Here is a 24,606-nt window from a genome sequence, read left to right on the forward strand (position 1 = left end):
AATCCCACAATGGAAATGTTATTATAATTCAGAAAATAAATAAACTCTCCAATCTGACAGATGAGACAATTTCAATTAAGACTTTGTTTTTAATGAGATATATTTTTCTTTTCAAAATAAAATCCTTTCTTAAGGAGAGTAAATTACAATATGAAAACTTTTTTTAAAAAGTCTTGAGATACAATGAATATTTCTTTGTGTTCTGAACAAAAGTGAGAGTCCGTCAGTCGATCGGCGAATCAGTGGAAAGTGTAGAGCAACAGGAGTATGGTGCAGACGCCGATCACCCCGCCTAGGATTAAAGAGTCCCGCCTCTTGCGCAAATTGATTTTCTGGATGAGGCTGTTGATGGTGGGGAAACGATCTGAGGGGCGGGGGGGAGTGTGGTGAAGGAAAATAATTAAGATCAAGTCAGCCTTCCCTTCCTCGCAGTGAGTAAGAGACAGAAAGCAGCTGGGAAAATACATCAGCAGAGCTCCTCACACAACCAGGAAGAGGAATAAATGGAGCTTAATGGTGTAAATCTGCTGCAGTCGGTCATTATCAGCTTCAGAGAAGAAACAAAGTAAAGACAGTGAAGAGAAAAGGAGGACAAATGATTAAAATGATTAAAGGATACTAGCCAAAGTTGTGACCCTGGTTTGAATGGACTTCAACATCCCACGCTGAAATGTGATGTTCTCTTTGGTAGCCATGGCGATACTGGAGGGAAGAAGAAACCAGGAGGGATTAGTTGGTGGGAAAAGAGGCACAGCGTAACCATTAAAGGCATAGTAAAGAGGGAGGGATAGGATGAAGTGGGGTTGTAGGATGAACTTACCCATAGTCAGTGTATTACCCACGATAGATGCCAGTTGGTGTGTCCCCAGTTTGGAGAAGCTGTGCAGTGCCGACACAGAAGCTAAGCAGTGTACTGCTGTGGATGGGGCCAGCAGCAAAACATAAGAGTAGCTGAGATCATTTACAGTGCTTTACCTATCCGTCAGACAGCATGCTCCGATTCTCTCGTAAAAGCCACCTGACTCCATTGACAAAAACAGTAATTGTGGCTCACTGAACACAGAAGCTGCTGGTCAACCACTGCCTCAAACTCTTAGTAAGTCTGTGTTATTGTGTAACTTTGGTGAATCAGAACTAACAGCAGCAGTAAACCAGCTGCTCTGGTGGTCAGTGATGAAGTTAAATCACTGTTTTTCTCAATGGAGTCTGAGAGGAGCGATTTAACAGCTTCAGTTCCCCGTCACAAAGGGCTGTCTGGCAGTCAGGTAAAGCAGTGAAAAAAAATCTATATATAGCACACACTTGAACTGATATTGACTTTTTTAGGTGGGCTTTTTAAGGTGGCTAAAATATGTTCTCTTGCTGACCCCTTCACAACAGTTCATTGCTCAGCTTCTGTGTCGGGCAGCCTGCTTCTCCTCACTGGGGGCATTCTGACCGACATCTACTCTAGGTAATACACTCACCATGGACAAGTCCCTTATACAGCCCTACTTCAAAAAATATGAACTATTCCTTTAAGTGTAATGTTTCAGCTAAGGAGCTATCAGCAGCAAGGCATGATGGCCTGTTTTAATAGACCTGAATGTGCAGTTTGCTTATGATGTGTGTGTGTGTGTGTGTGTGTGTGTGTGTGTGTGTGTGTGTCTGAGTTGAGTGAGTGGGAGTAAAAGGAGAGAGGAGGAGAGTGAACGAGGCAATAAAGCTTACCTTATTGCACTGTCGATAAGACTATCTGAGCTGTGAACAAGAAACGGAAAAAAGGAGAAAAAATGAAACGTCAGATGAGTCTTAAACAAAGACGTTCACAACTTAAAATCATTTTTAAAAAGTACTTAAATGTCATTTTTTTTCTTTGCTGCCCATCATTCATCACTTTTAATATACAACCTTTTGATATGATTTAAACACATATATATATTTCCTGGTTTAAGAGTCAAGAAATTACAGAACGGGACACAGGGAAAGCCCACACCATAACACCACCCAGCTCTTTGAGTCTATTATCATAAAAGGAGCACTTCCTGTGATTCCTGCGAGACAGGAGAAAAGTGCTGGTTAATGGAGGATTTTTGGGAAAGTCAGAACCTGATTGGTCAAATCAAACCCCCATAGTAGCAAAAGCCAATTAATCTCTATAATATAACTTCTCCTAACACATAGATTTCGGGATGGTAATGTGAACCCTGTGTTATTTGTTTTAGGTGCATATAAGCAGAATGAACACATAGATGGACGGCACTAAGAACACGGCGGTTTACATCAGCTGCCATTAGCTGCTGAGATAAGTGACGGACAGAAAAAATGAAGTGTTCAGTCTAAAGCTGAGCAGAGCATATAAGGTCAGCAGCATGCATCCTGGCCGACTCCACTGGAGACCAAAAATCAATACTGTGCTTTATACTTCCTCCTCATCTATTCGTCCACCTCTCCCACTATCTATCTACTGCTGCGCTCTGCTTTTTCTCTCTGTTCTTTACAGGCGAGGCAGCGTCTTGCTTTTGTATATGTTCCTTTTATTTATTTCTTTACTTAGCACAGAGTTCCTACAGCTTGAGGCAAGCTAGATTTAAGACTTTTTTAATGCCACTTGGAATGACATTTAAGACCAATTTTTAAATAACCAAAATTAAAGCGTTGTTGTGTTTCTCACTCTGCATGTGGAATTCCACTGCCTCGATTCCCATTGTGCCAAATTTGAAAAACTTTTTGCATAAAATGTACCAAGCCTTGTCTACATTGCCACAAACTCTTGATGAAATAGCCAGTTTTCACTGAATTTGCACACACATCCCCATGTCTTCCAGGGTACAGTGACAGCTAGCTAGCAGACCCTGCTCTAAGCATCCCAGCCAGAAACAAAATGCGAGTGCTATTGGTACTGCTATCTTGATCTGCATGACGTTAATGTGAGAGAGATTCTGTAAATTATTGAAGAAAAATGGATGTAACCAATTATTTTGAGATCTTACGCAACATCAGAAAATTAGACTGAAGACTAATAGAAACCACCACTTTGCAGTTGTATGCCTCCACAAACCAGTCAAGCTGACATCCACATCATTCCAGACTCCATGTAACCATGACGGCTGTCGATGCTACAATTATGGATGTCGCTTCAAAGACGTTACATATTCTAAAACATGGCTGCTTCACACACATCTTAAATTCAAGGTGGACACTCAAGATTAGTGTCACCAACTCAGTTATGACATTGAGTAATAGCCAGTAAAGTGTTTTGCAGAACGTTATGACGTCACATTGAAGTTGACCTTTGACCTTTTGGATATAAAATGTCATCACTTCATCATTTTGTCCTTCTAGACATTTTTGTTACAATAAGTCACATGAATTCTTGAGTCATAGGCAAAAACATGCTTTGTGAGGTCACAGTGACCTTTGACCACTGAAATCTAATCGTTCATCATAATGTCCAAGTGGACGTTTGTGCCAAAGTTGAAGAAATTGCCTCGAGGCGTTCTTGAGATATCGCGTTCATGAGAATGGGACAGAAGGATGGACCACCTGAAAACATAATGCCTCTGGCCACAGCTGTCTCTGGTGGCGAGGCATAAAAATTACTCAGGAAATCTTTAATTTTTAAGACTTTAGAAAGATTAGTTTAAGACATTTTAATATTAATCAAAGCCTTATTTTCAGATTCATTAATTTTGAGACTTCTTAAAGATCCGTGGGAACCCTGATCAGTTACTACCTTTCTATTTGAAACTCCTTTCCCACTTTTATAAGTAATGACCAGTTTGTGAATGGGGTTTGTATGAGACTCAGTGGTGACACTTTTGCAACAATTCAAATGTCAAAGCTTTCAAAGTCAATTGAAAATACATTTAATGTACTACAGATGTCTACCTAGTGTGATATGAGGCTGGATTGAGAGCAAACATTTCTACATGTTTGTCTTAGTGGTTGTTTTTTTTCCCCCATAACTGTAAAGCTAAGTGTAAAGCTTCACATGTAAAACTCCACAAAATGAGCATTTATAATGAATCAACAAAACAAAGCCCAGACCATAGAAAAATGTCTGACTCTAAATTACTCTCTACATCCAGCATTGTCCTCAAACTGATGGTACTTGATTACACAATTGCATTTTTGTGCATCCTTCAGTTTAAAAACTTTAAAATACAGTGACTGAGTCAGAGACACAATGGCCAGAATTTTATCACATGAATGGTTAAAAGTTGAGTGGTACTAAAAATTTTAAACATGTTTCCTCGGACAGCATTTACATTTTGTGGTGGCCAGACACTGTGCCACAGAAGGATCCATTTAAGGGAAACACTTCTGGTTTGTTGTGGCTGAGAGGCTGAACAACAGTTATGGTTAATTACAATTAGTCACAGGGCTAAGGGTTCACTGGGAAACACACCAGGATTGACTGGCACTACACAAATACCACGAATGTATCCAATATCTGTTTTGTTCTGGGGACAATTTAAAGCAGCTTTTGGAGATGATCACATCAGAATTGAGGTTTGACATAAACAAATCATCACTAAACAAAGATTATGCTGTTTAGAATTTGTAAATAAACACTCAGGTACAAGTGAGGACAGATGGCACTGATATAGAGAGTGTATATGAAAATAAATTTCTAGGTAATGAACCACAAAATCTGCTGGAAACCTCATATAAAACATACAAGCTTGTTTTTATTTCCTCTTAATATATTTATTGTACGCTTTATATTTGCACCAAAAACCAAAGCAAATTCCTTGTAAGTGAAAACCTATTTGGCAATAAATCTTATTCTGATTCCGCATCACAAAGCACTGTACCTTCTTTATTGTTCACTTGTATTGCTGTATCTAAGTTACTGCGTGGAGCTATGGGGCACACTTACAAAAACACCCTACATCCATAATACATACCGCAAAAAAGGGCCATAAGGATAGTTAATAATGTAGGATTTTGCGAACACACTTACACTCTTTTTTAAAAGTCAAATGCCTCTACATTTATGGGTCAGACAGCACATATGTATAATGCATAAAGCAAGAACTGATTTACTACCAGGTAACATACAAAAAACATTTCTTTAACATAATGGTTATGATTTGAAAGTAAAGTTTGATTTAAAAAAAATGTTCAGACAACTATGAAGTGTGTGTGTGTGTGTGTGTGTGTGTGTTTCAATGTGTGGGGTGAAACTATTAAATGATCTGGATGTGGAACTCAAGCAGACACAGGAATAGATAAGTGTGTACTTCCTCCTACTTCTTTCAATCATGTAAGATTAAATTTAAGTTGTAAATGAGAATCTATTCATTCAGTTTGTTGTATAGGTTTATCATTAATTTCATTTAGTTTTGATTTTTGGTTCACATATCCGACATAAAATTTATCAATCAATGTAGCCATACAAATAATTCCACAACTTAGTACACTAAATAATTGTGTCATAAATACCTTAATTTTAAACAGAAATGGTGAGTCGGGCCACCGTTAACAGAGAAGAGAACATGATTACTATAAGCAGCCATCCCTTTCACAATGCCACTTAGAGAAGTATCAAATATCTATAACATTCAAAGTACAGAACTGAGTCTCAGCATGCTGCAAACAATAATCACTTTTCCAAGAATGTGTGAAATATATTTCCTCTTGCTATGAAGAGGTGGTTTCACTATTGAAAGTTTGTTGATGTAACTCTGTTAAACAAACACTCCCCCCCTTTTAGATTCTGTGGATATGAGGACATAAGCTGAATCAATAAAACCTTTTATGAAATACAGACCAGAGTCACACCTGTATATTATAAGTGACAAAGGACTGAATCTGTCTCCTTAAAAATCAACCATCTCTACATTTTTCAGTCTCTAACTCTGCGTCATGTCTGGGTCAGCTGCTCTGTCTTCATTGAGTCTGTTTCCATTTACAAGTTACACATTAAGCTGCTGCTGTGCTCCAGATGTGCTAATGCACAAACATCAAAAATACAGCAGTCAGAGTGCTGCCATGGGATTTAACAGCACATTATGTTTTATTTCGTTATTTGTTTTCATCTTTGTAGGCTCGTTCGTCTACATTTCAGCACGACCACTGTTTTACTACACTGGCAACAACAGAAACATTTCCATGAGTTGCAATGAAGGGAAGATAGGTGCAGAGAATAAGCTCACTATTAAAGGTAAGTTTAGCTCGGTATCTTTATCTGAGTGTCTAAAGGGTAACTTTCTGTAGGAGTTTCATAACATAGTCCTTGCTGATGTTTTCTCTCTCCAGAGGATACTGCAGTAAATGTCTCTCTGGGTGACATCAGCAACATTCATGTCTCTGGAACGAACCAAGGATGCATTGGAGGAAGGAACGACTACTCTGTGACAGGTGGGTTATCCTTTCTCATATGGCTGGGCAAAGTGGGTGGTGGTTTATTTTGGATTCATTACTCATATTCAGAGATGTTTACAGCACATAACTGAGTACGGTTAACTGTTTCCAATCTCTCATATTCCTGGTATTTAAACAGGACGAATCCCAGCCAAGTCCAATATTGGCAACGTGCGTAATGTTACTGTTGGTAACAACTCAGGATCAATTGGTTCAGGGAACCGCATTAACATTAGCTGAGGTAAGAGGGAAGAGCACACATTAACTGGTCACACAGGATACAATATTTAATGTGTGTGTGTGCATATACCATGCTTGTGTGTGTTAATACTTTGTATTATTGCACCAGTTATTTCTAATCAATGTTTTTTTTATTCTATCTTGCTCTACCTTCTTTTTCCACCACTTTTTCCTCTCTTAGGAAACTGCTCTCAGACAGATCATGAACCACTTGGCATGATGACAACAAATGACAGACTGATGCTTGGAAATCAGGAAAGATAAAAAAAAAAAAATCATGTGCTATAATATTAAAGAAAAGCAAATGAAAATAAAGTCAATATGCAGCATGAAACTGTCTTTACATTATTTTTGTCAAAAGAGACACAGCACATTTTCTTTCCATTTTTAAACTGAGCACTGGGAATATGGGAAAGATATTAGAAGTCTGATTAATCAAAACATCAGACATCTGATCACCAACTCAAAGTTTTCTGTTCAATGAAGATATAAACCAACTACAGTACGACTTGACTGGCCTCAGATAAACCAGCCCACTGTCAAAGTGTATCAATGAGGATGTGGTTGACTGTTTCAAAGGCCAAGATACAATCAAACAAAATCAAGAATGAGACTTCCACAGAGTCAGCTAGATCAAGGATGTCATTCTACGTTGTTTCTGTGAAAACCAAAAGACTGAAATGTCTCAAAAGCACAGTTTGCTTCTAAATTTTTTAATGAGTTGAGCACCATCTGGGTTATTATTAGCCATGCTAGCTGTGTGGCTCTTTGGTCCGGACTGAAATATCTCAGCACCAGTGTGGTGGATTATGATCACATTTTGTGCAAACATTCATGGTCCCCAGAGGTTGAAGTCGCCTGATTTTTATGATCAGCTGACTTTTCCTGTGGCGCTTCCAGCAGAGTGACATTTGTGCTTTTTAGCAAATTTTCTAAAATAATTTTTAGACAGGCTGCCATGAAATTTGACACTCATGGTCCCCTCAGAATGAATGTTAATAACTGTGGTGATCCCCCTTAGGTGAGGTGGGTTTAGACTGGAAGCCTGGTTATAGATCTCTAAATTGACCCCCACATCTTCGAGTGTTATCGTGTTTTAAATAAACTTTTTTATTTTTTTTACATTAAAAATAAAGTGAGAGAAATGACAGGTCAGCCTAATTATCAGGCCAGTAAACCAGTGTATTATGACAGAGTCGCAGCAAGATGGGGCTATATCCAAACCTATGAACAGAGATGTGACTGAGCATCTGATGCTACTTACTTAGTGAAGTTAAAATTTTCAGGAAAAAGCTTGACAGGGGATTATATAAAAGAAACAATTAAAAACTGGCTTCAGTAAGATCATTCAAATAAGCTACTCTGGCAAAGATGTGCCCTTGCTCTAAAATAACACTTCATGTGAATCATTTAGTATTTAAGGAACTTGAACGTGACGTTTTCTCTCTTTTACATAATGTGTCCTTCACAAAAACACACACCAACAACATAATAACTCCCAGGTAAGTTTTGACAACAGCAACAATAGCAGCAATAGCATTTAACTTGCCGGCTGCTGGATCATCCAACAGTACTTTTAAAAGTTGCTTCATGAATAAATGTCTATGCTGTTCCCAGCCACCACACTGCTGATTCACAAGTTTTAGTTCTCCGCTGCCACAAACTCATACAGAAAGTGAAGCTTCAGGTCACCAAACCAGAAGTCACAGTTCAGGTTAACGTCAGAGTTCAAACTGGTGACTCGTGGTGGTTCTATGGCATCATTATGGAACATTAAAAAAAGTACCAAGTCTGAAATTGAAATTAATTCATATTAAATGTTTAGCTGATTGAACCCTACTGACTATAGAGACAGAGGTCATTTAAGTCACACCCCAACCAGACGAGAAAACAATTCATCGTTGACTTCACTGACATTATCGTCTGCTAGCAAACAACACAAAAATACATAAAAGCTACTTTGTGGTGGGATGCACAAACAACACAGATTCCATAACTTAGTTTTTACAGCTGCTTGCTAACTAAAAAACTGAACTTTTAAGCAATAAGACACGAGGCAACAGCAGGAGGATATGAGGAAAACTGTGGGACTGACACTCAGTATGCCTGTGCGAGGCAAGCATTCTGCTAATTTGACCAGACAAACTGTAGAGGCTGAAGCTATCCATGCTACGAGAGGCCTAGTTTTGATCTTATCTTCTAACTTAAATGATGATCTTACCTGGTAATTCGATGAAAAAGTAAATATCAAAGCATGATATTACTGGTCATTCAGTGGGATCATTTCTCCAAGGTAAACAAGGTAAAGAGGAGGGACACTGATACAGACCGCCAATATCAAGTTTGTTGGTGCAACTTTTCCTCTCTGGTAGACATGAGGAGCTAAAATTATCCTTTCACATACTGGTAAGCTACAGGCATTTTCTTAGCGTTTCAGCCATTGGTTGCATATTGTGGTGCCAACAGTTGGGTAGGCCACTCCAGTGGGTGTGGTTTTCAGAGTGTGACGCGTTGCGCTCTGTCTCTATAATATGTTACATGGCAAATGGATAACAGTGTCTGTTTTGAAATATCACTTAAATAAACATACAGATTTAGAAAATAGTGGGCCAACTTACACAGATGAAAGACACAGAGAGAGCTAAGTCCAACACATCAGATGTCACAGCATTGGCGAAAACTAATTATTAGAGGTGTAGAGACGCCACTATTTGTGTTCAAATCTGTGAACAACCACGTAATATTTTCTATGAGTAATTTATAAAAAATAAAAAGCTTATGAAAACATTGCATGTTGGTACAAAAAAGTCACTTAGCATGTGGATATATCAAATGTTTGTTTTGACTGTGTTAAATTAGCCTTGAAAATAGCCTTGAAATCACCTGCTTAATGTTTTAAATAATCCACGGTTTCCAAATACAGTAATAATGTCCAGTTTGTTTAAACTATCAGACATGTACTTGATTGATATTTGTTCCTTCTTTTACTAGACCCATGATAACATGTTAATTTCACAGATTTTGTGAAAGGAATTAAACTGAATTTAAACAAATCATGAATTCCACTGATTTTGTGGCTACTGTATAGAGCAATTCAGCACTACGTAGACGGTGGCAAGCAAAGCTAATTCTTCCAAGAGCATGTGGTCATGTCTCCACAGTAAATGAAAATTGTTTTAATTTTACGAAATATAATGTTGAGCAAGTTACTGAGTACAAATTTGGTCAACTTTCTGTAGATAAATGGCTGATAGTGAGGATATATGCAGTGCTGTTCATGAGTTCCTGTAATGACAACTTGTTCCTTGAACAGAGAAGATTGGAGGAAATGTTATATTTTCTGTCATGTGCTAGACACTGCTCTGTAACCACGGGTCCCACATGTCACATGTGAACATTTCTGAGTGTAATTTCAAAAAAAAAAAAAAAAAAAAAAAAAAAATTCCTGAAATTGAACCTTAGTTGATGACAAATATCCCGCATCCTCTTTAGAGACTGTGGGAACAGAAGAGTTTTGCTGAACGAACAAAATACCTGTTAACCATACAAAGGAAGCCCCTCCTCCTAAACTGTAAGACGTGCAGAAAAATATAAAAAGCAGAGACTTCTCTTCTTAAATCACAACTAGCACCTCACAGCACAGCACAAGACGAACAACTGAAACCAGAGGTAAGATAAAGACTCCATGTGTATCTGTTTCTGATGCAACTGCTGTCTTTTAAATGCAACAAATTTACTATCTTAATTTTTATTTTGCATTTGTCATTGAGGCTACGACAGACTCTCGTACACTTGGTACTTGGTACAACATTTTGACTGAACCCATTTGTATGACAATCACTTTTTACTTTCTAAATCTCAGCAGGAACAATGGCGAAAGTTGCTGACACTGAGAACATTGTCATCGGCGACAATGCAGGGAAGGTTGGCTCTGAAAATGCTGTTGATGTTACAGGTAAATCTGAGTGTGTCAATACATTTCTGTCAGCTTGTCTTGACAGTTTCACTGAATCTCTTTCTCTCATGACCACTCTTACAGGAGGTGTTGAACAAAATGCTGCTCTGGGAAACACCTCTGAAATCGCTGTCTTGGGGCAAAATACAGATAAAGCACGCATTGGAGCAGAGAACGCCTATAAAATACAAGGTGAGTTACTCCACATACGGGAAGAACAACCATTTATTTTTGATTCATTACTTGCATTAAGATGTCAGCATCTCAACGACAACAGAGTTTCTGTGGTTAACTTTTAATTTCTTCTATCAATCCCCATGTTTCTAACAGGGGGACTAAAAAGCGGTGACAGTGTTGGCAACACTACTAAAGTTGTAGTTGGCAGTAACTCAGGATCCATTGGTTCAGGGAATCGCGTCAACATCAGCTGAGGTAAGAAGTCAGAGATTTACATGCCTCATTACTATCAGAAGTTTGCATATTGTGAATGCATCATTGTAGAACTATATAATCTGAATTTTCTCATCAGTCTTTTAATAGTTCTCACTCTCTTTGTCTTTCTCCCTTTTAGGACGTTGCCCTCCAACACATGACTCTTCCAAAAATGATGCACCATTTGTTAAATGTTAAATTAATGATTTCAAATCGGCAGAAAATGTCATTCATCACAAGCATGTAACAGAAATACAAGTGAAAATAAAGTAAAGTTCTTGCTGTATGAGACTATCTCTGACTGAATATTTACCATTTAACTGACCCTTGGAAATGTTCTTATAGTGTTTGTCCTTCTTACAAACACTGTCATGAATTTGTTTCATGTTTTTTTTGTCTTTGTGATATTGTTTTTGTCAGAAAAACTGACAAACGAGCAGTTGGGTTATCTTATTATGCATTCCAGTTTTTAACCTAAAATGATTTACTATAAAGTGGTCACACACTCATAATCTCCCTTTAACTTGCAAATAAAGTGTTGGCACCGGTTATGACTTAGTTGTGCCATAATAAAAGGGGCATATACTGTTGCTGCAGAGGCCGGCTGAGTCTATGAAAAATATCTTCAATCAATAAACACCTAGATTTTTATTTAAAGTTCACGCAGTGATAAAATAAAATGACTTTGGTGCAAAGTCTACAGATGTCTGATCAGTCATTACGGGAAACACAGACTAAGAGTGACTAAATATCAAAATTAATATGTGATTTAGTTAAATTCTGGATAAAAGACAATAAAACATTAAAGAGAATTATTTATGGCAAATATGTCTCATTTTTCTCAGAGGGATTTTTTGCAGAATATTTTTATCTGTGCTCAGGATAACATCCAACATCCAACAAGAGATTAATGTCAAAGTACTGAACACGTTAAAACTTTGAACTGCTGGCTAAGACCACTTTGGACAGGTAACTATTTTATTGAGGACATATATATAATATATAAAACTAACTGCAGCATATTTTATATATTTATATTTTATTATTTGGCTGTTCCCATTCAGTAAAAATGATGTCAATCTAGGGTTGGGCGATCTGGTTTAAATAAATATCACAATAATTATAACAATACATTGCAGTTGTCATTACAGTGTGTCACAATAAAGCAAGTATTTGCAAAAGTACATAATATTGAAATTCATATTTATTTCAGTTGCCTGTCATGTGTTGCCTTACACATATTCTTTTCACATCAGTAAAACAAACACTTCACTAATGCAATAGCTAATTCTGAATTTCAGAAACATTAATTTGGACAAAACATATTAACACATTATACTGTATGCTTATGTCTTTACAAATGACTCCACTGAAAGTCAGTAACAACACTGAATTACAGAGCCCAAAACTGAGCCATTTACCAATAATTCCTATAAACATTTCAAACATAACTGTTAAATAACATTTCCTGTCCATTTTATTTTTTATATTCAGCAAATGAATGTCTGTGTGAATTTGTTAAGGTGTATATTTCAAATGTCTGACACAGTATTTAAGCATTTGACAAGCCGACATAGTTATTTCCTGTTATATTTATACATATCTTGGTGTGTTTTCAAGTTCAAAGAGTCATACAGCAAAAGCTACAAATGCCTCTTCAGTAGTAAAGTCATTTGGCTGATAAAATGACTGGTATCAATACTTTTAAAAAATGTAATAGTAGAATTTTAAACATTTCTCAGTATAATCTTTAATAAGTCTTCTGGTTTATCAGTTATTAATCTCAGCTGATGCAGCTGTGTTAGAGAACCCCCTTTAGAATCTGTGGGATGATTTAAGTTTTGCAGAACAAACAAAACATCCTCTGAGTATAAGGAAGTTCCCATCCCTCAAAGGCACCAACACACATGTGCTGGGCACTTAAAAAAGCAGAGTCTTCTCTCATCATATCGACAAGCACAGAACAGACGTGTGAAACCAAAGGTAAGACAATAACTGCATGTGTCAACGTTAACTGCTCTGTCTTTGACGTGCAGCACATTTATTATCGTTAAAAGTTTATATTTTCTATTTTTACATTTACATCTCAGACATTCAGCTGGTCCAGTAACTGATGTTGTAGTATATACAAGTGATTTTTTTTTGCCTCAGAGTGCTGTCTGCATCCATTTTATGACAAAGACTGTTTTACTTTTTGTCTGTCTGTCTAGATTTCAGCAGGAACAATGGCACACAGCATTAGTAACAGCAAGGACATTGTGGTTGGGACCAACAAAGGGAAGATTGGCTCTGATAACAATGTTAATATTAGCAGTGAGTTCAAACTCATATCTCTATATCTTTATGTCAGTTTGTAGTTGGTGTAAGTATCAGTGATGAGCTCTGTTTGTAAAATAGAAAGTAGAAGCATGCTGTTCAGCTATTTCATATTGCTTGAGGGAGAGTATGATTATGTTGGGGTTTTTTTAACTTTGTAATTTAAAAGGAGGATTAAAATCCCAGTCAGATACTGGGAACTCAAGTCAGACAGGAGGTGGAGGCAGCTCTGGATCCACTGCTTCTGGGAGCACTGGCAGTGGGAGTGGTGAGTTCTGTGTCTCATGTTGTTAAGAGTACTCCTCTGATTTAACATTGCACTTTTATAACACTGTCAGACTCACAGTACAGGTTTTTTGTAAGTATCAAAACTTAGAGATATTGTCTTTTTTATTCCACACATTCTTCTTCTGTGTCAAAACCTGGCAGCTACATTACAGCTGACAGTGTGGTCAGAGATTCTGATGCGTTATGCTAGTTGCGGCTAATGTAGCCCTGTGCCACTTGCTTCAAGTAGAGATGAGGAGTGGGCAGTGATAAATATAATGGAACTAGATGGCACTCAGCTCGTGGTGCTCAAAGTGTCACAAAATAGATTTAAAAACTCAACAGCAATCCACAGAGCTTGTTGGGAGCAGTTTTATGTGGGAACTATTTTCTCTCTACCGAACTACACCCACCAAGCTTATCACTGTGCAGAAGGAAGCATGCATCTACTGCTAGCTCATCTGGCACTACAGAACTAGGAGGACGCCATTAATGTTCACATCTCATGTCATGAACGGGAACAAACCTCTCATTCATGAGTAGATGCACCCTTCCTTCTGGGCAGTGATATAGGTGTATCAGCTGTAGTTTAGTAGAAAGAAAACAGTTCCTTCATGAAACTGCTCACAACAAGGTCTGTGGATTATCATGAGCAACCAGGTGATGATTTCTGTAAAGAGACATTGCTGTTGAGTTTTTCAAATGTAATTTTTTGGCGCTTTGAGCACCACAAGCCGAGTGACATCTAGTTCCATTATATTGGAGAGAAGGCAGACATCTCTACAGCTGATATCTCCAACACTAGTCAACTCACACCAAAAAAAATTGAGATTGATAAACAGCACGTCAGCTAAGAGGGAAAAATAAGAATTTTTGATTTTGGAGTGAACTGTTCTTCTCTGTATTTTAAAAGGAGGAACAGGTCCCCAGCCAAAAACTGGCAGCTCATGTCACAAAGGAGGTGGAACTGGAAGCTGCTCTGGATTAACTGCATCTGGGAGCGTCGACAATGCAGGCGGTGAGTTCTGTGTCTCATATTGCGGTCAAGATAGCAGAAGTGGGCAGTTAATGATTTCTGATTCATAAGTCATGTTGAGGTTAGAATCTGTGCAGTAATAGTAGTTGTATCTATTTATTATTTCTGTGTTTAACAGGAGGGAAAGCAGTCAGTATTGGCAACGTAAGTAACATGACAGTTCAAGACAATGCAGGGGACATCGGTGCAAAGAATACCTCCAATGTTAGCAGTGAGTGTCTCATATTGACGCAAAGTTTATAAAAATCGGCACGTTCATTATTCATATAATATGATCAGAGTCTGCACACTAAAGCTGTGGGTCAGATTCTTTGTGTCATTCACTGTATTTCAACAGGAGGAAAAGGAGTCAAAGTGGATGTTGGCAACATAAGTAAAATGGATGCCGGATCCAACAAAGGAGGCATTGGTGCAGGGAACAAGTGCAATGTGATGGGTGAGTTCTTCGTCTCCCACTGCTGACAAGTTTGGCCGAAATGGGCAGATCCTCCTGAGTTATAAACTACACTCTGTACAGATTTGATAAAAATTTAGCAGTGATTCTGTTCTGTTTGTTACTCTTTGTATTTTAACAGGAGGAGAAGGAGTCGAAATAGGTATTGGCAACATAGCTGACATGACAGTTGGAGACAATGTAGGAGGCATCGGTGCAAAGAACACCTGCAATGTGAGCGGTGAGTGTCTCATATTGATGGGAAGTTAATAAAAATCTGCACATTCATGATTTCTAAGTCATTCTCCATGTAATACGATCAGAGTCTGCACTCTAAAGCTGTGAGTAAGATTAACATTTCAAGTGACTTTGTTCTTTGTGTCATTCATTGTATTTCAACAGGAGGAAAAGGAGTCAAAGTGGATATTGGCAACGTAAGTAAAATGGATGTCGGATCCAACAAAGGAGGCATTGGTGCAGGGAACAACTGCAACGTAATGGGTGAGCTCTTTGTCTCCCACTGCTGACAAGTTTGGCAGTAATGGGTAGATTCCTACATAAAAACTTATACTCTGTACTATGCTTGCTTTTCTTTGTATTTTTAACAGGAGGAGAAGGAGTCAAAATAGGTATTGGCAACATGGCTGACATGATAGTTGGAGCAAATGTAGGAGGCATCGGTGTAGGGAACAACTGCAATGTGAATGGTGAGTCCCGGGAAGGTTCTTGTAGACTGACTGATGTACAAGACTCGAATCTGTACGCTACAGATCAATGATTAACATTTAATGTGATCTAATTCGGTTTATTTTTCTTTGTGAATCAACAGGAGGAAAAGGACTTGAAATAAATATTGGCAGCGTGACACAGGCAGGGATTGGTTTCAGCGTAGAAGGTCTTGGTTTCGGGAACAGTATTAACATTAACTAATGTAAGGAGGAGTTTTAGTTGTCATGAGGACACACTTACATACATGTTTTGTGTTTGTAGGTGTGACTTTGTTATTTAAAAGCATTGTTATTTTAACTGTATTTCTCTATCTCTCTCTCAGGAAATCCCAGTCCAAATGACCATGGACGACCAACAAACAAACAAAAAACACCCCAATCATGATGTAGAAAAAGACTTGTTTTTAAATGTCTCTGCTGATTGCCTTCTATTGTCTCACAATAAACTGTGTTGGAGATAATTGTCTTTATTGAACTATTTTGGACAGTTTAACCTCTGATAACTGACATATATAGTATTTACAGGTTCTGTATGTGTCTTTCAGAAAATCCTTTTTATCAGTGACACCTCTCTCTGAGGCTGTTACACAAACTGCGGTCAGTCAGACTCCATTTCTTTTAGCTAACACTAGCTACTGCTGCACACTTTTAGTGCTGTAGCTGAGCTGAAGAAAGAGGCAAGACACTCGATATCGCACATAATATCACAGCCCTTGTATTTTCAGGGAAACTTTGCTCTGAGTCCTTTACATAGAAGTGACTCTGCTATAAGCAACCGAGACAGTCGGAGACAGTCTCAGTTTTTAGGTTACCTCACAGACTGTTGACACATTAGCAATAAAAAAAGCAATTAATAGTGTTAGAAAGTTACATACAGAACCTTTAATTAATTAGTAGGTAAGATAGTGAAAATAGTTTTGAAAGCATAAAAGCTATGTCCATGGCAGTCTTTGGAGTAACTCCTCTAGATGTCAACTTAAGTAGAGCCCAAACAGACACTGCCTCTTTCTGCTCACTTCTGGCCAGAAGGCTCATCCTGTGTAAATGGACTCTTCACCTCCAACATATGGACATTAAATCAAGGATGTTAGGTATTTTACAACTGGAGAAAATCCATTGTTTTATTAAAAGATCAACTGTACACTTCTTTGCCACCTGGCCAGCAATTTTCAACTTTTGTAGGAAATATGGAAGCTGACAAATTGTAATGAAACACGCTATACTCCCCTACTTATGTCACACAGGTTAATTAATTTGTCCTCATTTGTCTCTTTTTAAATTATTCTTTTTTGCATATACATTTTTTTTCTTTCTTGTCTATAAGATTTCCTTTGACTGGTCTGGCTCTCTCAGTTTGTTCCTGGGTTGATGGGTGGGTAGGGTTGTCTTTTTGTCCTTACTGGTTCTGTGTTTGTTTATTAATACTCTGCATATCTTTATTGAAATACTAATGTAAAAACTGACCTGATAACTGTAGTAGATGAAAAGTGAGGGTATCACCAAAGTCATTATGATTCATCCTCTGGGGGCTGTTAATGTCTGTACAAAATCTTATTTTAATCTATTAAATTAAGGGAGATAATTCAGTCTCGACCAGACCAGACCATCCGACTGGCCAACTGGCCGACAGTCATTGCCATATTTAGCATGGCTAACAAGAAATAATAGTCACAGTACAGAGATATAAACAGATCACAAATTAAATAAAAAAACCTGAACATGTCCAATCATCCAGCAGAGTTAACAGACTTGAAGAATCAATCAATCAATCAAACAAACTTTATTTATATAGCGCCTTTCATACATCAAAAATGCAACCCCAAAGCGCTTTTGCGCGAATGTATAACACAGAGCACTGGAGTTGTTCTGGAAGCTCGTGGCGGCTTAAAACATTACTAAGAAACCTAAAAACTAGAGATGTCCTGAGCTGGTCTGAAGGATCAGTATCAGGACAACCTGATAAAGATACTTTAATGGATCAGTGTCGGCTAAAATAAAGCAGATCAAAATCTGATCCTTAATTTACTGTACTCTCCTGTGTTTTATCCACCTCAGCCTGCGAGTGTTGCAGGGCAGCTTTCCTTTTTGACAGCCGAGCTATACAGTTTGATGCTGTCTAACCTAATAAATATTAATTCTGAGTAACTTGACTTGTGAGGGAAGAAGCTTCACTTTGTAACACCACTGTACAGAAATGAGTGGAGTGAGTGTTTCTGTAGTTTCAACAACTGATTAGTCTCTACCGTCTTCATTTCTGGAGTCACATTCTCCAGTTTAACTTAATTTATATCATATCAATCATTAAAGCCTATACCTTATATTTTAGAATTGAAAAAATAAGAGATGTCACATTAGGTAGGTCAGACTCTGTAGTGGCAGATTCCCAGTATCAAAGGACTCGGATGGGGGCCACAAAAGTTTGATAAGGATTCAGGAAATGTTTTCTCCTTTTCTCCATTCTCGTTTTGATGACCAGATTGCTGACATTGGGAACACATCGTCTTCTGCTTTCAAACTTTTTTCCTCACCACATCTTGTTTTACTTCTGCTCTTTTACATTCTCTTTTTGTCAATCTTCCTCTATTTGAGTGCATTTATGAAGAAATGCTTGAGAAACATATTACCGGCCACGAGGTAACGTGATGAAAAACATGTCCAGTAAACCACTCGCATGCATATACTATACACATGACCACACACAAATACGAGCACATATAGTCAAACTTCACACTCAGAATTCAAACACTCAAATAAATAGAGTGCCAATAAATAAAAAATACTGAATATTCACATAGTAAATAAGGAGGGATTCTGGCTGTAGCCCTCAGCCTTCGTGACAACACAAATATTAATTTCCTGCTGTTCTGTTTGAGTGTTTCTAAGTAATAAGTTGTTTTTAATAAATCTCTTACTTTCTGAGATGTTCATGTTCCTTTAGGAAGAGCTCAGTCCTCCTGTTATTCACTCCTGTGCCGCTCTTATAGGACCTGTGTGAGAAGACAGGAGAGAAAGAAACATTAAATCATGGGGATTTGGACTGACAAATAGTAAAGGATAAAGCAAATAAAATATATTTTTGGCCTTTATTTGATAGAGACAGTAGAGGTTCAGACAGGAAATCTAGTTCAAGAAAGAGGGGTATGGCATGCAACAAAAGTCCTGGGCAAGAATGGGTTTGTTTAAGGTTATGGTAAGATGTTTTTTGACCACCATTTTAATTTGTGTGAAAAACATCCCGGCTGAGTTCACACTGATAACTGTGTATTTTTCTACCTATCAAAAGAAAAGAAAACTGATTTCCGTGGCGGAGGGGGATTCGAGTTTCCCTACCCAATCAATAGAGACCAACCTGAATCTAACCACATTTTGAGTCGACACTGATGTGTAGCCATGCCATCGCACAGGTTTAACCTGGGTTTTAAAAGTGGGGAAAGTAAAACAGACTACAGTTTGGGGAAATACTGAGACTGCTTGTTGATTGAGAACAGCCTCAATAGCAGCAGCTTTCTTGGCTACAGCCGTCACCTTTGTTGTGATTACGCACACAGCATGACAACACCTTGACAACAGCATTAGTCCCGCCATGGCACTCATTGAATAGATTTATTTTTTCAACCAAGAAGCTGCTGTTTCAGACGAATCAGTCAACTCAGTGGAGTGGGTGGATTCAAAGGTCTGAACCCAGGCAGGCTCTGTATGGTGGTGCTTCATGAAAACCTAAAGTAAACGCATTGCCCTGTATGAAGCTTTACGTCAGCACCAAAAAAACCTTTCCCCAGCCTTTGCTTCAGACTGAAAGAGGTATTTCCCTCCCTCCTATTAACAGATGCCTGGATGCTGATTATGTACTTCCTGCGTTAAGGCTTTTAAGTGATCAGCTCTGCTTAACCCACAACTCTGTCGTCCATCTCTTATTTACACCATCCACTCCCTATTTCTACTGATCATCTATTCATCATCCATTATCTCTTCTGTTGCCTCCCTCCCTTCATTGTCCCTCCATTCCTCTCACCTCTATGAGAATAATTAACATTCAATCTCATCATTTCTGTAATCCGTCAATACCAGAGCAGGACAATGTCTCTCACTCTTCCTCTCTGACTGTCTTGCTCTCCCTCTCCTCCCCTGATGAAGCATTTCTCTGTATCAGTCAGGCCAGATGTAACCACTCTCCCCTAGTTTGGGCTGAATGAAAGCCTTGCGGTTTGATTTACTGTAGAAGGCACTTAGGAAAGTTATCCCCAGAGAAAGACAGACAGAGAGAGAGACATATAGACAGCGAGAGAGACAGAGAAAGGGAGAGAGGGAGATCAGCTAATAAGAGGAGGTGCCTCTTATTAGAGGATGAAACATGATAGAAGCTATATAGACTATCAAGAGGTGGGGGAATTCAGCAACAACTGGACATTTCTGCCTCCTCCTGGTTAAGGATAACATAGCAGGTGTCCACAGCAGGGGAGGAGGAGGAGGAGGAGGAGGAGGAGGAGGAAAAAGAATAGAGAGGAGAAGAGTGGAGGAAAGACAGAGGGTGGAGGGACTTAAGGAACACGGAAGGAAAGACTGACTATACTAACATAACGCAGACTTAAGAGAGTCTTATTTCATTTCCGTAAAGTTGGGAGACTTCTGATAGACTGATTAAAAATAAAGAAATGGTCAAAATCAACACAGCGATTTAGATTACCCATTAAAAGATATAAGTAACATGATTTCTATTATCTTTTTATCTTGTTCCTGTTGACATTAATGTTCAAGAAAAGTCTGAATCATACTTTCCATGTCATTTCCCAGGCTTCAATAAAATATACTATTTTAAACAACACATATGTTGCATTTAGAGCTAAAATGATCAGTTGGTTGAGGCTGATTGACAGAATATCGATCTGCAACAAACAATTTGATATCTATTAACACATGTGGTCATTTAATATGCTGAGGCACCAAAAAAAATATTCACTGGCTCCATCTTCTCAAATGTAAATATTTGCAGATTTTCTTAATCTATCATCGTAAAACGAAAATCTTTTGATTCTGGACTGTTGGTTAGATAACACATGCTTCTTGAATTTCTCTGAGAACTTGGTTCAGGCATTTTTCACTATTTTCTGACATTTTATAGCATAAATAATTACCAAAACAATAATCAACACATTAATAAATAAAATAATCACTAGTTACAGACCTAATTGCATCTTAATCAAACTTGACAACTGACAGCTGCATCAAAGGTAGATAAATTTGGCCAGAATTACATGTCAGTGATCAGTGAACTTCTCCTGATGGACCCTGCAACCCAATTCACTCAGTATGAGAATTACAGTCGATTTAAACAGGCAGAGCCCGAAACATACAGGTAATAATGTTAATATAACAAAAGGATTGAGGTGAGAAAATTAAAAATAAAGTTCATATTTCAATAGAACAAAAATGAGGAAGCTACTTGGAAGAACTCAGTTGATAATTTCCCAGCTAGTGAAATAAGGGGAGGCCATAGCGACACAGAAAATTTGTGTTTTCAGCCTGGATTTAAAAATCTCAGCAGAGCTTGTGTGTGAGCGCTTGCTTGTATTGGCAGCCGATGCAAAGACATCAGGACAGGTGTTGGATCTTTTGAGGATAACTGCAACTGTATTTTGGACTGTCAGTTCTTTATCAACAGTTCCAATCTAAAACACACAGGTGTCCTGCACAAGAGTGGCAACCCACACAGTTGTGGTGAATAGTGTGAGATATTAGAGGATTATATTTGCTAACATTAGACAAAGTCATGTATTGTCAAAAGATGTATTAAGGTGCTTACTCAATGTCTCTGTGGACAGAGCCTAGTAGGTCCTCTCGCTCTCGCAGGCTGAAGAAGTTGCTTTTGGTTTTGTGGAACTCATGAGTATAGTCCTGTAGGATCAAATAAAAACCAAAATAAGGCTAAAACATATTTCAATTTCACAAATGTTTCTTTTTTGGTACTTAAAATGACTAACATGGAGTTGAAACACTTTTCAGTATGAGAAAGTAACACAAGAAAGTGAAGCAATTGTACATTATGTACCTGTAAAATGTCTCTGTGTCTCTGTAGGGTGTGCATCAACGCTGCATTATGTAATGACATTCCTGGTGTGTTTGTGTATTCTGCCATCTTGTCATTGACTGCTGTGAGCTGTGGAAGAAAAAGAAAGATGAAATTAAAAAATAAGTAGCTGCAAAAACAATGATTTCGGGGGGTAAGCACTCTTAAAACAACTCAGAAGATATTGCATAACTTGGCAAGATTATAATTTAGACTATCAGACTACAGTAAAATAAATTTCAAAGTAAACATGAATGTATGTAACATAATTAGCATAAACAGAAATTCTGATATAGTCTGTGCAACCTCCAAAATAAACCATAGTTTTCGCAGCTTATAAAAACATAGGATGACACAATCAGCTCTGTCTGGCTGCTCACACTTTTTCTACAACAGAAAAATAATTATAAATCAAATTCATTTCTATATATTTGGGATCCCATCATTTCCATCCATACAAGACCCTAAAACCTCTTTAACTATGGCTGTCAGTGACCATATATATGTGACATTTGACTTACATTGGCCAACAGCTGCTCCAGCTCAGTAGTCATGGCCACGAGCATGTTGTCTTGAGATGAGCCGACAGAATCAGACCTGATTTGAGAATTGGGAATGGAGAAGGATGCTAATGTTTAAGTTCAAGCTCACTTTTTTGTCATGCAAACTATAAAAAAATGCAGTACAAGAAATTGAATATGTACAGGCTACAGCAGCACAAAAGAGAAAAAAATGAAATGTCAACATCATTTTCTAAAACTGCAAGTAGGGCTTGGTCCCATGGAGAAAATCAAATATCACAATATTTTTGACCAAATACATCAATATTGATATTGCAACAAAATGTTAAGGTTGGCTGATGGTGCTTTCACGAAATATTTACACAGAGAGATTTATTTTTTTTGTTGTTGTTGTTTTTTTGGATTAATAATCATCAGTAATGTGAATGTAATGAACAAGTGGATAAAGGCAAATAATAGAATATCTAGTATGGTCAGGTAAGTTCTGAAAATCACATCACTTTATTGTAATGCTGCCAGGGAAAAAGAAGAGTGGCTGGTGCTCAAAATGGTAAAACACTGTGTTCTTGATAATCCTCTATCAGTTACTGGCCGACAAATAAAATTACAAATTGCTCAAAACACTAATATCATATTACTCAAATATTGTGAGTCATCAGTGATTCAGCAGAAATGTAAAAATAATGCTTTGTTAAAACCATGAGGTCAACAATTGCACTAAATGTGTAAAATTCTATATTTATGGTCGGAAAAAGTCAGAGTGCATCCACATTTTTAAAATGAAGTGAGTGGTTTGCAGCTGACCTGCTGTCTCTTGTCCGCTGGTCCCGGTTGCTGCTGCTGCTGTAGCTGGTGCAGAGCTTACTGAAGGAGACCAGCTTGAGGTCCAGCTCATTTTCCAGCTGTCTGGCCTGTTTACGCAAATCTGGACGAAGAAGCAAAGAAACACTCAAACAAAAAACAAACAAACAAACTCAGGCAATAAAAAGCAGGAATAGTAGAAGGCATCATATAGAAACTGCAAAATAATTATAACATATCACTTCTGCTATAATCGCACCTGTGGTATAGTTTATTTTTATACTGTCAACACAGTGTGACAGTAACACCAACAAGCTAAGCATGGCGTGGCTTTTGAGACAGGCTTGAGTATTTGACCCAGAGTCTGTTGGAAACTGGAACCAGCCAAATACTGGTAAAATATGCAAGTGGTAGCTAGTTTAGCTTTACTTACCAGCCAAAACAAACAAGCAAACAAACAAGCAAAGGAAACAAGGTAATCTATTGAGGGGCTGGTAGATTTTGAAACCCACTAGTTACAGAGGCAGGTGGACGAGCTCATTTCCAACCCTGACCTAGATATGACATTACACCATGTGAGCCACACTGATGTAAACACAAGAAGACTCTCAGTATTTAGCAAAAGTGTTGAATGTTTTAGTGAACAGCTTTAGAGGCTATAAATCCCTGTGGATGAATCAGTGCGCATTAATAATTCAATTGAGAGGATTACTAAATGAAAGTCAAGTCAAGTCAAACTTTATTTATACAATTAAAAACAACCTCAGTTGACCAAAGTGCTGTACAGTTAATGAAATATAATATAATCATACACAAATATCATAATAAATAAAACAATAAAGGAAATAGTAAAAACTCATTAGAAAATGAAAGCTATGTGAAGTAAACATTGTTGTTGAGTAAATCGATTTTATAGTCAACAAATGGATGTCAGTAGGTGCAAACATCTATGCTAGGTTAAACAATAATGAGTAAAAACGAAACAGTGCATTAGGATGTTCAGATTTTGTTTGTTTCTACTGTTAACGCTGCGGGACCTCTGAATAAATCTGTACATGTTGCTGCTTTATTTTACTTGTTTCCATTTTTCCTGCTAACAGGTAAAGAGGGGCCAAACAACCATGTCCAATTAAACAAACTTTGGTACCGTGTAAGTCCGCTGAAAGGATTAGCTTTAATAACTCTAACGTTAACTTTTTAAGTTTGACGTTAACGGCTAACAAGCTAACAGGTTAGCTTATAACCAGCTCAAGAACCGAGCGGATATGACGTTTATTGTCGCAACATCTTACGGGACATGTTAAATATGTTTGACCTGAATCGGCGATGAACAATAAAATACAAACATGCGAACAGTTGTTTTAAATTAGACGTTGTAACATAATTTACCTTCCCAATAGTTGCTGCTGGTTGCCATGTTTGTTGTTGACATGTCATCATTAGCCGTCAAGTGGCAACAACT

The 24,606-nt window shown here is 37.8% G+C and overlaps 2 protein-coding genes and 1 long non-coding RNA gene across 4 annotated transcripts; 2 read left to right on the forward strand and 1 right to left on the reverse strand.

The window, feature by feature from the left end:
- Positions 1 to 69: 69 nt before the first annotated feature.
- Positions 70 to 24,606, reverse strand: LOC125898408 (Golgi SNAP receptor complex member 1-like). Its single transcript, XM_049592195.1, has 9 exons — positions 24,534 to 24,606; positions 23,148 to 23,268; positions 22,344 to 22,419; positions 21,805 to 21,912; positions 21,559 to 21,650; positions 18,671 to 18,745; positions 1,711 to 1,740; positions 620 to 702; positions 70 to 364 (listed from the first exon to the last, which is right to left on the reverse strand). Exons 1-9 carry the CDS (start codon positions 24,574 to 24,576, stop codon positions 240 to 242), a joined length of 753 nt encoding a protein of 250 aa, XP_049448152.1. The 5' UTR covers positions 24,577 to 24,606; the 3' UTR covers positions 70 to 239.
- LOC125898409 (uncharacterized) lies at positions 5,819 to 6,925 on the forward strand. Its single transcript, XR_007450624.1, has 4 exons — positions 5,819 to 6,151; positions 6,247 to 6,348; positions 6,491 to 6,592; positions 6,773 to 6,925. It is a non-coding gene; the product is annotated as an uncharacterized LOC125898409 (long non-coding RNA).
- LOC125898405 (uncharacterized PE-PGRS family protein PE_PGRS10-like) lies at positions 12,598 to 16,219 on the forward strand. Of its 2 annotated transcripts, XM_049592192.1 has the most exons (11): positions 12,604 to 12,961; positions 13,189 to 13,291; positions 13,464 to 13,562; positions 14,475 to 14,579; positions 14,716 to 14,808; positions 14,935 to 15,033; positions 15,173 to 15,271; positions 15,433 to 15,531; positions 15,639 to 15,737; positions 15,860 to 15,961; positions 16,082 to 16,219. In XM_049592192.1, exons 2-10 carry the CDS (start codon positions 13,204 to 13,206, stop codon positions 15,958 to 15,960), a joined length of 882 nt encoding a protein of 293 aa, XP_049448149.1. In that variant the 5' UTR covers positions 12,604 to 12,961; positions 13,189 to 13,203; the 3' UTR covers position 15,961; positions 16,082 to 16,219. The 2 variants fall into 2 exon arrangements, with proteins under 2 accessions (XP_049448150.1, XP_049448149.1); XM_049592193.1 differs by lacking the exon at positions 14,716 to 14,808 and having other exon boundaries at positions 12,598 to 12,961.

The sequence above is a fragment of the Epinephelus fuscoguttatus genome, linkage group LG12 (assembly GCF_011397635.1).
Source record: "Epinephelus fuscoguttatus linkage group LG12, E.fuscoguttatus.final_Chr_v1".
NCBI classification, from domain to species: domain Eukaryota; kingdom Metazoa; phylum Chordata; class Actinopteri; order Perciformes; family Serranidae; genus Epinephelus; species Epinephelus fuscoguttatus.